The sequence below is a fragment of the Dioscorea cayenensis genome, chromosome 24, assembly GCF_009730915.1.
Source record: "Dioscorea cayenensis subsp. rotundata cultivar TDr96_F1 chromosome 24, TDr96_F1_v2_PseudoChromosome.rev07_lg8_w22 25.fasta, whole genome shotgun sequence".
NCBI classification, from domain to species: domain Eukaryota; kingdom Viridiplantae; phylum Streptophyta; class Magnoliopsida; order Dioscoreales; family Dioscoreaceae; genus Dioscorea; species Dioscorea cayenensis.
Genome location: NC_052494.1, coordinates 603,654 through 617,824, shown reverse-complemented (window position 1 = coordinate 617,824; position 14,171 = coordinate 603,654). Strand labels below are relative to the sequence as shown.

At 36.3% G+C, this 14,171-nt stretch overlaps 1 protein-coding gene across 2 annotated transcripts; it reads right to left on the bottom strand.

Moving 5' to 3' along the window:
• Nucleotides 1–675: 675 nt before the first annotated feature.
• LOC120252774 lies at nucleotides 676–2,631 on the bottom strand. 2 transcript variants are annotated; one of them, XM_039260923.1, is made up of 2 exons: nucleotides 2,538–2,631; nucleotides 676–2,206 (listed from the first exon to the last, which is right to left on the bottom strand). In XM_039260923.1, the coding sequence occupies exon 2, from the start codon at nucleotides 2,141–2,143 to the stop codon at nucleotides 1,079–1,081; it is 1,065 nt and encodes a 354-aa protein (XP_039116857.1). In that variant the 5' UTR covers nucleotides 2,144–2,206; nucleotides 2,538–2,631; the 3' UTR covers nucleotides 676–1,078. The 2 variants fall into 2 exon arrangements, with proteins under 2 accessions (XP_039116857.1, XP_039116858.1); XM_039260924.1 differs by having other exon boundaries at nucleotides 676–2,201.
• Nucleotides 2,632–14,171: the final 11,540 nt, after the last annotated feature.

The window sequence follows — 14,171 nt, the reverse complement described above, 5'->3', positions numbered from 1 at the left end:
TAATTTGAGCAACTTATTTCTATTCTATCTCAATCTGCAGTAGAGATACAAACTGATGACTATATACGGTTTATTATCAAGTAGAACAAAAGCATTTACAGACCTTTTCTAAACCGATAAATCTGCTGTTATCAAATTGTCTGCCTTACAATGAACATGGCATCATTCATTAGAACTTACTACCAATACCCATTGATTTCTCATCGTCTACTAAAATACATACCAAGCTTTTCCTTGTGGATCAATCATCACTGCACAACACAATTAATCAAGTAAAAGGAAAATAATAACATACCTTGAACGCGCAAATCTTTTCGGTGGATCATGAAACCAAGTTCAGACAGCATCAGTGCATGGCAAATCAAAGTGTCTTCATCATTTCAATAGTAGTATTTCTCAAAAGAAACTACATGTCATACATCATTGTATTTAGCTACCTAAATAGTTCAACTGCACTTCATCTTAGCTCCATGTGAAAAGAACAGAAAATGGTCACTTAGTTCTTTCTACTTGATTGCATGATATGATCCCCAGGTGAATTCCATACCGATCAACAATATTATTTATTGAACTTACAGGTTATGGCATGTTAGGAAGAACCGAATATCAGAAGTACCATAAGTAGAGAATGCAGTAAAACTGGATGAGTATAAGAAATATGAATTAAGAAAGAGATGGCAAAATTGACATCATTGGCATTCAATCTCTAGCTAATGGTTCATTTACATGAACTAACTCAGCATTTTTAATGAACAACTGACACGTAAACAATATCAAAGATCGTGTTGATATGAAGTACTATAATTGGGTCTAGATGATTTACAATAATAGATGGAGAAATTGACCCATCACCAAAATTTAGTGGCTTGATCAGTCAAACAAGCCCTTGATTTTATTGCCTCCAAGCTTTTATATGATGAATTCTCAGCAATGGGAAGCTTCTCAATCTCAACAGAAATCCTTTACTTTGGACAACTTTAACATCATATCTTCTTGATACTCAAGAAGTAAATGTCTGTAACAATTTGAACTGGAGTCATGTAGCTAATGCTCCAAGGAATCATGAAGCAAAGACATTTCAATCGTCAGAGGAATAAAGGCATATCTTCTCAAGTTTTTCAGGCCAATCAACTCCGAGTACTCCAGGATTGAGTTCCATCGCCACTCGGAAATCATGCAATGACACTGAATAAAATTGATTTGGTCTCTGAAACTGCTCTTGCCGCACACCAAGCCTATGAGAATTCTGTCGATGAATACTCTCACTGCTGCACCTTGCTCTGGCTAGGTCTATACATGGCTTAATTAGCCCCTTCAGGTATAAATCCAAGCTACTATTCAACAAATTCACACATTCCACAGACAAACCAAGGCCCTGAGCTTCCAACTGATGTTCCATCCGCGTTTTGAGAGATATCAAATCAGGCAGTTCTGAAGCGCTATGGCAATTCTCAGGAACAGAAGGCATTGAAAAATTAGAGCTTGCTGTGCTCCCAATCCTAAGAGGTTTCCGCGAACAAGAACCCGCACTCAATGTAATGCCAAGAGGAGCCCTCACCGGGCTCCTACTTTGAACACATGGACTGCCTCTCACTTGCTCTACCTCTTCCCCATCTTCCACAGATGCAACTTCCAGCAGTGCTTTGCTACCAATAGATACAACCTCAACAGCACTTTGCTGCTCTCTAGACCTCTGTGGATCACAAGAATTAGAAACCTCCTGTAAATTTCCAGGGAGAGCCTTTCCATAAGGTCCAAGTGGACTCGGGCGGTTGCTAGACCTACGATCACGACTGCCTGTGGATCGCCCCCTTCGAGGGGACATCAAAATTGGGTCTACAACCTGCCCATTAAGTGTTCTACTGGTTCTCGAGTGCCCTGAAGCAGTCTCTTTGCTTGGCAGAGCATCACGAAGAGAGGCATTGTGCAGTATTGATCGAATTAACAAGTTATGAAGGCCAACATTCTCCTTCCCTATAGTACTTAACACAAGTTTTTCAAACTCTAACTTGCTAAGTTTGCGAGTGAGCAATCTTTCAAGGCTATAAAAGTACTTCTCAGCTTTCTGAGCTCCAAGTTTCTTGAAAATCTGTGACTTGAGCTCAACTGTGTCTACCCGGGACAACCTCCGGTAGGCCGGCATTTCCACTAGTGAGCTTCAAGAACACCTCGAAATGCCACCGATCACAAAAAGGTGCAGCCTTTCCTGCCGAATTAAATCAAATGAAAAACAAGTACAAGAAATTCACACCAAAAATGCATCATTTCTTCACCAACAAAGAATTTATATCAAAGCAAACACCACAAACTCTTAAATTCAAGCAAAAAATTCACTCAATTGATAATCAATACAAATATAAGAAAGAAAACCATCTAAAATCACAGCAAAATCAAATAAATCACTAGATATGGATGCGATCATCGGATTTTGACATGAAACCCTAATTTCGAAATGGGAAAACTACAAGAAGATCAATACTAAGCTAATAATCAAACGAATTGGAACTAGAACAGTGGAAATTGGAGGGGAAACTAACCTTCAGCGATGAAATTCCAGCAGTTTGGATGATTTCGATCGTGAAATCGGGGCGGAAAATTTTGGGGGGTTGGTTTCTTTTTTTTCCTTTTTTTCCCTCTTTTTTTTCGACTTTGGGCCCTTGTTGGGCTTCTTCTATTTATAAACAACGGCGGCTTGAGAGGCCCAGTTTCGAAGCTTCTTTAGTGACTTGCGGTCAACGGCACGTGCGAACAATTGAATATTAATTGAGGAAAATAAACGAGTATTACATGGTTGGTCTTATTATTTAATAATTATATCAAATATTTAAATTAACTAACTTTTTGAAATTATATTTTACAGAAATTATTTTTATTTTTTTGAGTTCTTTTATTTTAAAATTTACATATTAGTATTCCTACTTTTGTTTTCCATTTTTAAACCAGAAGAGTTCAGTCTTGTACTTTTTAATTAAATTAAAATTACAAAATTATCTCGCCATGTTTGTATCAGACAACATAATTGTGCGTGGATATAAATAAGAGAGTTTTTTTTTATCTGTTTTTGAGCTCGACTCAATGCTGATGAGCTCACCATTTTTGTGCCTATGACAATGAGCTTAGGGGTGGCAAAAATCCCTGGATAATTACTATTATAAATAAATAAATTTGTGTCCAGATCATGTCCGGTTTTAAATCCGGACAAACATAACTTGTTCAAACCCGGTTTTTTTAAAAATCGGGTTGTCCGATGTCCGAATCCTATAACTACATTTAATTTGTCCCCGGATTTAAAAACCATATAAGTTTGAAGTTTTTGGAAGATTGGGCTTAAAACAATTGGGCTTATGATTTTGGGCTTTTAAAATTTTAGAGGTATAAAAACCCAGTTATCAGAATTTATTTGTCCCGAATTTAAATCCGGACAATCAAACATTGTCCAAACCCGGCCCGGATTAATACAACTTTTGTCCAAACCCTTTTTGGGCATGACAGAACCGGGCCAGCGGACCCGGACTAAGGGCGTGTTTGGTTCGAGAGTGTTCCACCGAAGTGTCTGAAGTCCAGAAGTGGCACTTCAGTGGAAGTAAAGAGTTCAGGTGAAGTCCCTAGTTCAGTGTGTTTGGTTGCAGTGGGAAGTGTGACAACAGTGATCGGGTTACAGTGTTTGGACAAAGGAGTGAAAGTCCAAAAGCCCGGGTCACTCGGGAGTTCATGGTGTTTGGTTTGCAGTAGTGGAGATCCAATCACCACTTCAAGATATGGTGAGCTTACCCCTTCATGTATGTGGGAAGAATGTGTTATATTTTTTTAATTTTTTTAATTTTTTTATTTTTTTATTTTTTTATTTTTGGGTTTGTTTGTTGATTTGTTTTTGTTATTTAAATTTAAATTTTTAAACTTAATTTATAATTGTATTTATTTATTTATTTATTTTTAAATTTTGTTTTGTCGATTGGTTTTCTATTTAAATTTTTGTTGTACATTTACATCTTAAACTTATTTTTTTGTAATTATTTATAATTTTTTTATTTTTTTAATTTTTTTGTTTTGTTGGGTTTGTAATTAAATATGAATTTCAAAACTTAAATTTTGCCGGACACAATTGTAAAATTTTTGGTTTTATGAAATTATTTATTAATCTTGATAACTTTATTTGTACGTATTAGCACTTTCAATTTTAATTATCGTTGCAAAATGGATAAGTTAGCGTTGATTTGTTAATTTATTGGCATACTAACAGAAATATTAACCATATCCTTTGAAGGTGATCTATTGAGATAACCATAATGCATTGATAGTTATATGTTCACATTTCAAACTTCAACAACAAAATACTTTGGAATAATATATACAATTAAAACTATGCAATACAAGGGGTCATTAGGAGGACGACATCATCACAATTAAAATACAACTGGTTTACACTGCACATTCATAACTGTACCCAAATGTAAATAAAGTGACACCACTACTACAATTGGTGAAATGAACAAATCCCTTCATTGAATTATGATTGAACTATTCCATAATACAAAGATAGGCAATGTTCTTACATTATTACATTATTTTCGAGTATAAGTACAACCCAAGTGTGGCCATTTGCACAAACAATACAAAAAAATTAGTAACACGAACTAGAACAACGCATTCTTTGGCATGTATTCAACTTTGTATCTCCGACAAATTATGAACTCGTCCCGATTGAAAGCGCAAAAATTAGTAATTGGCGTACAAGTTGCGTCAGCGACATTGATCCACTAAAGTGACTCACCAAAAGCGGCAATGGCAATCGGGGCTTCATAGCATGGCTCAGGTGGCAAATAGCTGCATAAGGCACTTCATTGGCATTCAAGGTTGCATCATTTATGTGTGAACACTAACATCACCCACAAAATACCAAAAAGAATCCAGAATAAGGGGAAAACAACAAAACCAAACACAACTCAATTTGGATCGATTCATTGCTTGCTCCTAGCGGGAATGAGTAGAGGTGCGAGTGGAGGCATTGCATGCCCTCTGCCCGCCAGTACTCACCCTTGGTTGCGGGCAATCAATAATCATCCTCCTAACCATCTTACCACAGCTGCATGCTTATGGCTGCAATGGATTGCCCATGCAAAGCATCCGAGAGGCTTAACGAGTGCCCTTAGCTGTGTTCACACACAACAACAACCATAGCCGATGAGGGAACCTTTGCCTCGGTCCGGCGAGATAGACATTGCAGTCATCATCGCCATAATAACAAAAACACCGCAAATAATAACACACACAACATGAGCACGGATCTTGCAGATTATCTCAAGTAACAAATAGGGTCATCTATATAGTACAAACAACGAGAATATTATGGCAAATAAAGATGTTCACGAGGCGATGTACATATAAGCTTGAAAAGCGACAACACATGAAAATCGAGTCGATACAATAACTAATATATAACATCAACATAAGCCATGATATCTAATAAAAAAGTCCGAGCATAATATCGAAAAACCATACCCACGTCCGTAGGAAGAGCGAGTACTCAATTAAACATGCTCATAAACATCAACAGTACCTAATTAAACCTGATCATAAACATGAACATGCAATATAAGTGCAGAGTCATAGTCCATAACAACGACACAACAAAATACGAGAAACATTCAAGGTAAACTAGGCCCAAACTCAAAACATGCAGCAAAGGCAACAAAAGTGGCCACACATAGTTTTTCACCAGCATGCATGCAATGCAAGTAGTTCATAGTGCAGGAAATAAAATGTAGTTATGGAGGCAGATAACGCATAAAGCATACAATTCCCCTTCCAACCCAGTTTCTAACTTCCAATTCGTCACTCATTCCGATTGAGAAACTTCTCAACCCAAACACATCGCATATCAATTCTCTTCACCATGAACCTCACGGGCATCATTTTCCGCTCCACGCAAATGATCGAACACCTCCTCTAGGATTTGGTCACTAAAGCCCTCAACCTCCATCACCTTAGCATACAAAGTCTCAGTCCAGTGGAAATGACACCTAATAGCAGCAGCCATTTCTCCAACAACGTTAACAAGTTCGGCCATCATGGAATTGTTTTTTGGTCCTCTGCCCCTCTGTGCTCGAAATGTAGAAGAGGTGGCAGGGCTAGGGCTGGGAGGCACACGAGGGGCAGAGTTACCATCCCCATCCCCTTCACTGTTTGCATGTTCATTTGGTGATTCAGTATTCTCAATTTCATTATCCTCGGATCCATATTTATCTCCAAAATCTGAATACAGTGATGTCGCGTATGCCCTGTTGCATTGTCATCCCCACGGATAATTTTTCAAACCTTCATAATTTTTCGATTGGTTTTGTTGATAAAAGGGTTTCGCGATGAGGGGTGGGCCTGCAATTGACAAGAAGTGCACACACATGATAACTTATATGCTAGGAAAACTCAAACAACATCAAAAAACAACAAATGATCATAACCTCAGTGTATGTGTGTCGCGACAATTGGGTCCAAGCGTGATCATTTTGTTCTCGATCATCCCAACTCTGCCCGCTTAACTCTCGACTTTCTTAATTTCAATATAACGTGCTTTCAATGTCCTATAATGATTTTTCCACATTTTCGGGAGTGAAATCGGTGGAAAATTTTTGCGTTCTGACACTAGTTTGCATCTGTAAAAGGCAACTCGTTTGAAGGATTTGTCACACTTGAGTCCTTTGTTGGCTTGGTCAACCAACAATGGAATCAAGAAATTGTCAAATTCATTCTTCCACCTCTTGTTGGGTGTTCCACGCTTGCCTTTTGCAGCCTTTGCACTTGGGGCATCGAGGCGGGCAATTGAGGGCCTTCCATGTTTCTTCAAACTCTAAGCCATACATAAAAAAACCATGAAATCTGCTAGATTAATTATTTTTTTGAAAAAGAAACACATACACATATCGAGCGAGATAGTAAAAACAATGGAAAAAAGTTGAGGGTGCAAAAGGAAAGCGATGCGCGGGGACGGTCAAAGTTCAAAGAGAAAAATCTGAAATTGAAGGCGACAACACGGTTCAAATGCGAGAACTATATTGACGCCACGTCTCAATGGCAATGTTATCCCTAAGTTCCACCCATTGCCTGTTTTCCTCGCGTTGCTCTCGTTGTGAGCGAGATTGCGATAGAACAAGATGCTCTTCTTGCATGTTTCTATCATGTAAAATCTGGTCATTTGGATCGATTCCCGCGATATAGTTGTGGATGATGCAACATGCAATGACTAAGAGGACTTGGGTCTTGTACGGGAAAAATGGATGAGATGTAAGGATTTTGAATCGATTCTTGAGAATAGCAAATGCTCGCTCAACTCTCGACCTTAACATAGAGTACCTAAGATTGAATAATTCCTTGTGATTTACTGGCACCCGTCCATTGTGTTCTTTGAGATGGTATCTAACCCCTCGATATGGGGCTATAAAACCATTCATAGTTGTGTATCCCGCATCTACCAAGTAGTACTTCCCTACAAGAAACACTAACATTAAACATAGCGCATTTAACTTTGTCAAAACAAACAAGTTAATGTTCACAACCTTCTATTAATTTCAAACCCTCGGGTTGTGGTCGCGATAGTGCATCCCTAAGGACAGTGAAATCGTTCGCGGATCCTTCCCATCCGGCTAGCACATATGTGAATCTAAGATCAGGATTCACAACGGCAAGTACATTTTGGGTTGGGCCTTTCCGGCCCCTAAAATGGGATAACTCATGAATTGGGACAGAGGCATCTATGTGTGTGCCATCCAAAAGACCAATACAATCCTACACAGGATAAAGAAATTTAATCTGAAACCTTAAAATTATGAATAATTCACTAATAAAATTTGTGTATGTTAAGTATCTTAAATTACCTTGAAAAAGGGATACCAATTAGGGTTGGTTTCAATCTCAGGGTGGCAAGTGCCATTAGGGGGTTGAACATAATCATCGCAGCAATCGCTGCTGCTAGCGTGGGACATTATTAAAGTACACGCTAATTGTTTCACGGAGCGAAGAAACTCTATCGCATGGTCCTATTCTTGGTGTTGTGACCGACAATGTGTAAGAATATCGCAAGTTGTTACTCAACTGAGACATGTCTCGTATCGACAAGGAGGTGGGTATCACGCATAACAGAAGCCAAGTGCATGAAAGGGCCTACGTCCATCCTAAGGTAACTAACACAATAGTCTCGCCCACCCCGTAATGTACGGTTCATATGCCTCTTTCTAGTTAGGTCCCTGAACAATGAAGGAATGGGACACCTTGATGTCCTAGGTAAGTGCAACTCTTCAACTAAAACGGCAACGATGACAACAACTGTTGCAAAAGCTGCGGCGAGGGGCCTCGCACGCTCATCTATTGCCCAACTATCCATCTACACATTTTATGAGAAAATTATGACCCAGGTTTCTTATGTGATCCACTAGATATTAAATGAAGCCACAGTAAACTATGAATATGAAAGTAAGTACCAGAATTAGAGAGCCATGTGCAAAAAAAAAATAAAATAACATACACACACAAATCCTGCGTACATCAAACATGGTATGAAACAAGTTAATGTTCTGTATAGGAGTACGATAAAAGATATGCAAAACCAGTGGATAGTGAGAAACAACATGCAAATACAGTTATTAAACATAACAACAGCATGAAAACATTATCAAAATGGAAACAAACTATTCACAATTGAAGCTGGATATTGTCATCAGACCTGGGAAGCAACATTAATAAAAAGGAACAAGCATGCATATATATTAAATACACATGATAAATGGAATCCAAACAGCAGTTATCAAATGGGAAAGACCATGCAAATGTAGTTATTAAAGACAACAACACAATGACAACATTATCAAAAACATCAAAAACCATTTCACACTTGCAGTTGGAGATTGTTCACACACCTGGACAGTACTATTAATACAAAACAAAAGAACAAGCATGCATATATATTACATTAACATGATAAATGGAATCCAAACAGCAGTTAATAAATGTGAAACACCATGCAAATGTAGATATTAAAGACAAGAGCACAATGACAACATTATCAAAACATCAAAAAACATTTCACAATTGACTGTAAAGATTGTTCACACACCTGGAAAGTAATACTAATAAAAAAAAAGGAACAAGCATGCATAGACGTTGGGAGTAATATAACAATTTACAGGAAACACACTAGCACAATAACCAAGAATCATGAAAGCAGAAGTTATTAAACACTGATAATGGTCGATAAGATTAAAAGTGGCATACATAAACAGTGTGCAAATACTACTTCAAAATTTATATAAGAAAAATGGTATGGAAATCATTTGCATCTAGTGTGACAGCAGATAAACCAACTAAAACAACAAATAAACAAATGGGAAAAGCATATTGCATCAATTTAATAGAAATGGAAAAGAAACAGGTAAAAAAGGATTATAAGCAATAAAGGATTATAACCAAAACAAAAACAAAACAACAAAAACCAACAAATAAATAACAGAAGCCAAGTCTTCATGTATCACGAGTTTGTAACAGAAAAGAAAAGCGAAAAAAACCAAAACAAAAAAGTGGTTAGATCATTTTGCGAGATCCGTAACAAAACAACAAAACCAACAAATAAATAACTATGAATGCCTCCATGTATCACAGAGTTGGAACCAAAAAAAAAAAGGAAGAAAGAAAGGAAAAACATAATCAGATCTATAAGAAAACAACAAAAACCAACAAATGAACAACTATGACTGGCTTCATGTATCACCGATTTGTAACAAAACAAGTAGAAAGAAAGAAAAACAGCGACAACATAAGTGGTTAGATCATTTGCAGATGTATAACGAAAAATAAAAAATAAAAGAAAACCAAAACCAATACATTAACGAGTAAATCATTTTCGTGTATAGCAAATATATAACAAAACAAAAAAACCAAAAAGGTACACGGTTAGATCATTTCACTCATACAAGATCTATAACATAAAAAAAAAAACAACTCATAATTGACTGTAAATTCGTTTATTTCCCAAAAATTTTGCGGTAAAAAAAAATAAAAAATTAAACCAAGGTGGTGAAACAAAAACAATTGCAGAGAAAAGCCACAATCCACAATAGTATATGTATACATATACAAATAAATTAAAAAAAAAGACATCAACATGAAAACTAGACATACTACACATGGATTAGAAGAAATCGATTCGAGAAACATGCGTGATGAAAACCCTAATAGCAAAAAACAATCAGAAAAAAAAATATTTTAACAACGGTGAAGACACGGTGAAGAGGGATCTCTGTCTTCCTAACATGCAAAGAGAAGAGAACAAAGCGGATGAAGAAAGCGGTGACCTCCTCGGAGAGGCGAGAAGGAATACAAGAGGCGGCGAGTGAAGGGGCTCTAGGCAAGAAGGCGAGAAGACAATGGGAAAAACCCCTAACGAAACCCGAGGAGGTGATAATAGCGAGGTCACGTGGGTTCGCAGTCGGAAGTGGAGACATCGACCAGCAAGTACAAAAACCACCAAGTACGACTTGGAGTTTTTCTCGGGAAGTCGAAGGGGAAGTGGGGGTGTATTGGAGGTGTCACATCATCACTTCCCGGACCACTACTGATGAAACAAACAAATGGAAGTCAAGCTGAAGTCATGATTTCGGTCACTTCAGCCTTAAATGAAGCCAACCAAACACGCCCTAAGTATTGCCACCCCTAAATAAGCTTGTGCTTAACTCCTGAAGACGAGATCTTTCATCGTCAATGTTGGTATTTTAGTATTATAGTACAATATTAAGAAACAAATTATGAAATAAAAAAATAAGTATAAAAAGAAAAAAAATGAAAAATAAAAAGATTATATTATTAAATTAAAATAAAAATATTAAAAAACTTGTAACCTAACAGTATTTAGTGTTATTGTGAAAAAACGAAAATGATATATTGAATTCAAGATTTTTTTAAAACAATAATAACAATAATAGATCATCAGTTGTGGATCGAGGACTCCTAGCCTAAACCCTTCATCTTGGAAAAGTACACGGGTTGGATAATGCTGGTTGTTTTCGTGAAAAAAAAATTTGCATGAAAATTTTTATTATATTATTATCTATACATACTATTAAAGTAGATGTAGAATCTACTCCGAGAGCATTTCAAGAAATAATTTTAATTTTTTTAATATCATTTAAATTTTTATTTATATTACTTATAATGTTAATAATTGAAAAACATTAATTACACTTAATTATTTATGCAATAAATGTCTATAAGACTTTTGAAATCCAAAGTATATTATACTCCCTTCGTTCTTTTTTATCTGAATAACGGAATTTCACATACCAAAAAAAGTTGGTTATTTCATATAATTTAATAAAAAATTAGTTATTTTTCCAAAATTACCCATAATTTATATATTCACATTGTTTTCTTATATTAAATTTCAAGAAGAGAATTGAAAAAAGTATTAGGGTAATTTTGGAAAAAAATGTCTCGATGTTAAAAAATGATAGATATTCCCTCCGTTTCTTTTTATCTGTGGGTTTATGACAGATAAAAAAGAACATATGAAGTAAAAAGGAATATGAGTTCATAACAGATAAAAAAGAACAGAGAGAGTAGTTTTTATGGTAGGAATTGTTTAATTAAATTATTTTATATATATATATATATATATATATATATATATGATATTATCTCAAAAATTTTTAGCAAAATTTTAAAAACTCTGATGCGAAGCCGGGAAAATGCCTAGTTATTATATAAAAAACGAGAGTAAAGAGAAACCATTCATGGCCAGATGCAAGAATTGGTTCGATTCATGAGTAGCCTCCATTGCTGTCTTCCTTCCGAGCATTGCAGCTGCTGCAGCTGCAGCCATGGCTCCTCCATCCCTAAGAGCGCTAGTTCCTATTGATGTCAAGAAGAAGCCATGGAAGCAGAAGCTTCCTCTCCCATTTACTGATGGTTGTAGATGCAACTGAAGCTCTTCAGAGTGGAGATGGTGAACTGGATTGGGGGTGACTCTTATGAATATCAGGTCCTTGAATCTCTCTACTGTGAGTTCAATCTTCATCTTCTTTCAGTTTCAGCTGTGAATTCATTCAATGTGTATTAGTTTCATAGTAATTGAAATTGGGTGTGTTTGTTCTGAAGATAGGGATGAAATTTTGTTGAAGAGAAACAAAAAGGAGAATTTCTGTATATTGATTTGCTTGTCCATCTTGGTTTCTTCATGTTTAGGGTTAGCAAATAGAGGAAAGAATATTGAAATCAAGGATGACTTGATTGATTAGGGTTTATGATTTACAAGATTTTAACTTGTTAATCACATTTTAGAGGGCATTACTAAATTTCAGGTTCATACTATAATTAACTTTTTAACAAAAAAGTGAATTTTTAACATATTGATTTGCTTATCAATCTTGTTTTCTTCATGCCTAGGGTTAGTAAATAGAGGAAAGAACACTGAAATCAGTGATGTCTTGATTGATTAGGGTTTATGGTTTACAAGGATTAAGAGGGACATTATTAAATTGTAGGTTCATATTATAATCAACTTTTTTTAGTAGAGGACATGAGTTATCTTGTTTAAGTTTGTAATACAATAGAATCTCAAAAATCTCAATGAATTATTTGATGCTATCATGGACAAAGACAGGTTAAAGCCATGCATTGTATTCTCAGTTTGTGAAATTCTTTGTTGAACTGTCGCGATCGAAGAAAAAGTCTAGCCGATAATTACTTTTGTATAATGCCAAATGCTAGGCTCCGATGGGGAGTTTATTTTGGTACCTTGGGGACCAAAAAAACCTTGAAAGGGATATTCATTAATGTCGACATGACTATTACTTGTTGAATTGTTCATGCATAGCATGCCATTTAATTAAGAATAGATCATACTTTCTGAGCAACAGCAATGCTCTGTCAACTCCAATAGTTGTAATCCCCATAGATTTGAAGAAGAAGCCATGGGAGCAAAAGTTTCCATGCCACAACCTGTGGCACCCGGACATACGCCCGGACCCCGATTGTAGATGTTACTGAAGGGGAGGTCTTCAGAGTGGAGATGGTGGATTGCTCGGGAGATTCTATTGGAGATAATGACTCTGCCACGGATATTAAGTTTGTGAGCCTGGTTGGCGTAAGTGGAAGGAACCTTTTTTTTTCTGTTAATTTTTGCAAAGAGAAAAGTGCAACTGATCTCTATGATTTTGATCACTAGCAAAAGAATTCTCTCTTTTAGTTGTGCCTAGGGTACAAATTCTGTTGACATATTTTTAGTGATTATCGATTTGATTTTCTTCATTCAATCAAATGTGTTGAAGTGGTTTTCCTTCTCTTTCTCTGTTCCCTTGTTCTGTTCTCTGTCCAACCAAGCTTACCCTTTAGGTATGGGAAATATTAGAGACAAGGACATAGAAATACAATGATGAACAAGGGACACTGAAATTATGTAGTTCTTGAATTATTTTTATTGCCCAAGCACAACAGGCAACACAAAAAGGACAACTGAAACCACAATATCATATTAGAGCCGCACAAAAACTGTCTGCAGAAAGTTTGAACATAGATGTGTTGAGGCCCAACTCAAATGCGAAATAAATTATTAGTAACTTTTTGTATGATCGAATCAATGAAAAACTGATGCCCTGATTGATACTTGCAAATAGAGTCATACTTTAGAATATTTGTCTTCATTTTTCTAAGTTATGCCCTTTGATTTGTCCCTTTCTTGGTTTAACTTTCATCGGATTAAATCTGCTTTGCAATAGCATGATCTAGTTAACTCGAGCTTGAGCATGAACTAAATGCCTGAAATAGGATTAGAATTCAAAAGTGTGCTTTTAAGCTCTCAATAAATTGAGTATAAACTAGCAGTGAATGATGATTACTCTTGCAGGCACATTATCTAAGTGGGCCAATAAAGGTTTTTGACAAGGAAGGCATTCCAGCCAAGCCTGGGGATCTTCTTGTTGTTGAAATATGCAACTTGGGACCTCTTCCGGCAGATGAATAGGGATATACTGCAACACTCGATAGAGAAAACAGTGGTGGGTTTTCAACTGATCATTTCCCCGTCGCAACAAAAGCTATTTGGTATTTTGATAGAATATATGCATATTCTCCTCATATTCCTGGTATAACTGCACATCTCACCATTTTTACTAAGTAGAACAATTTCAATACAG

Coding starts and splice junctions, on each gene's coding strand:
- LOC120252774 (XM_039260923.1), bottom strand. CDS start 2,143: ATGCCGGCCTACCGGAGGTTGTCCCGGGTAGACACAGTTGAGCTCAAG.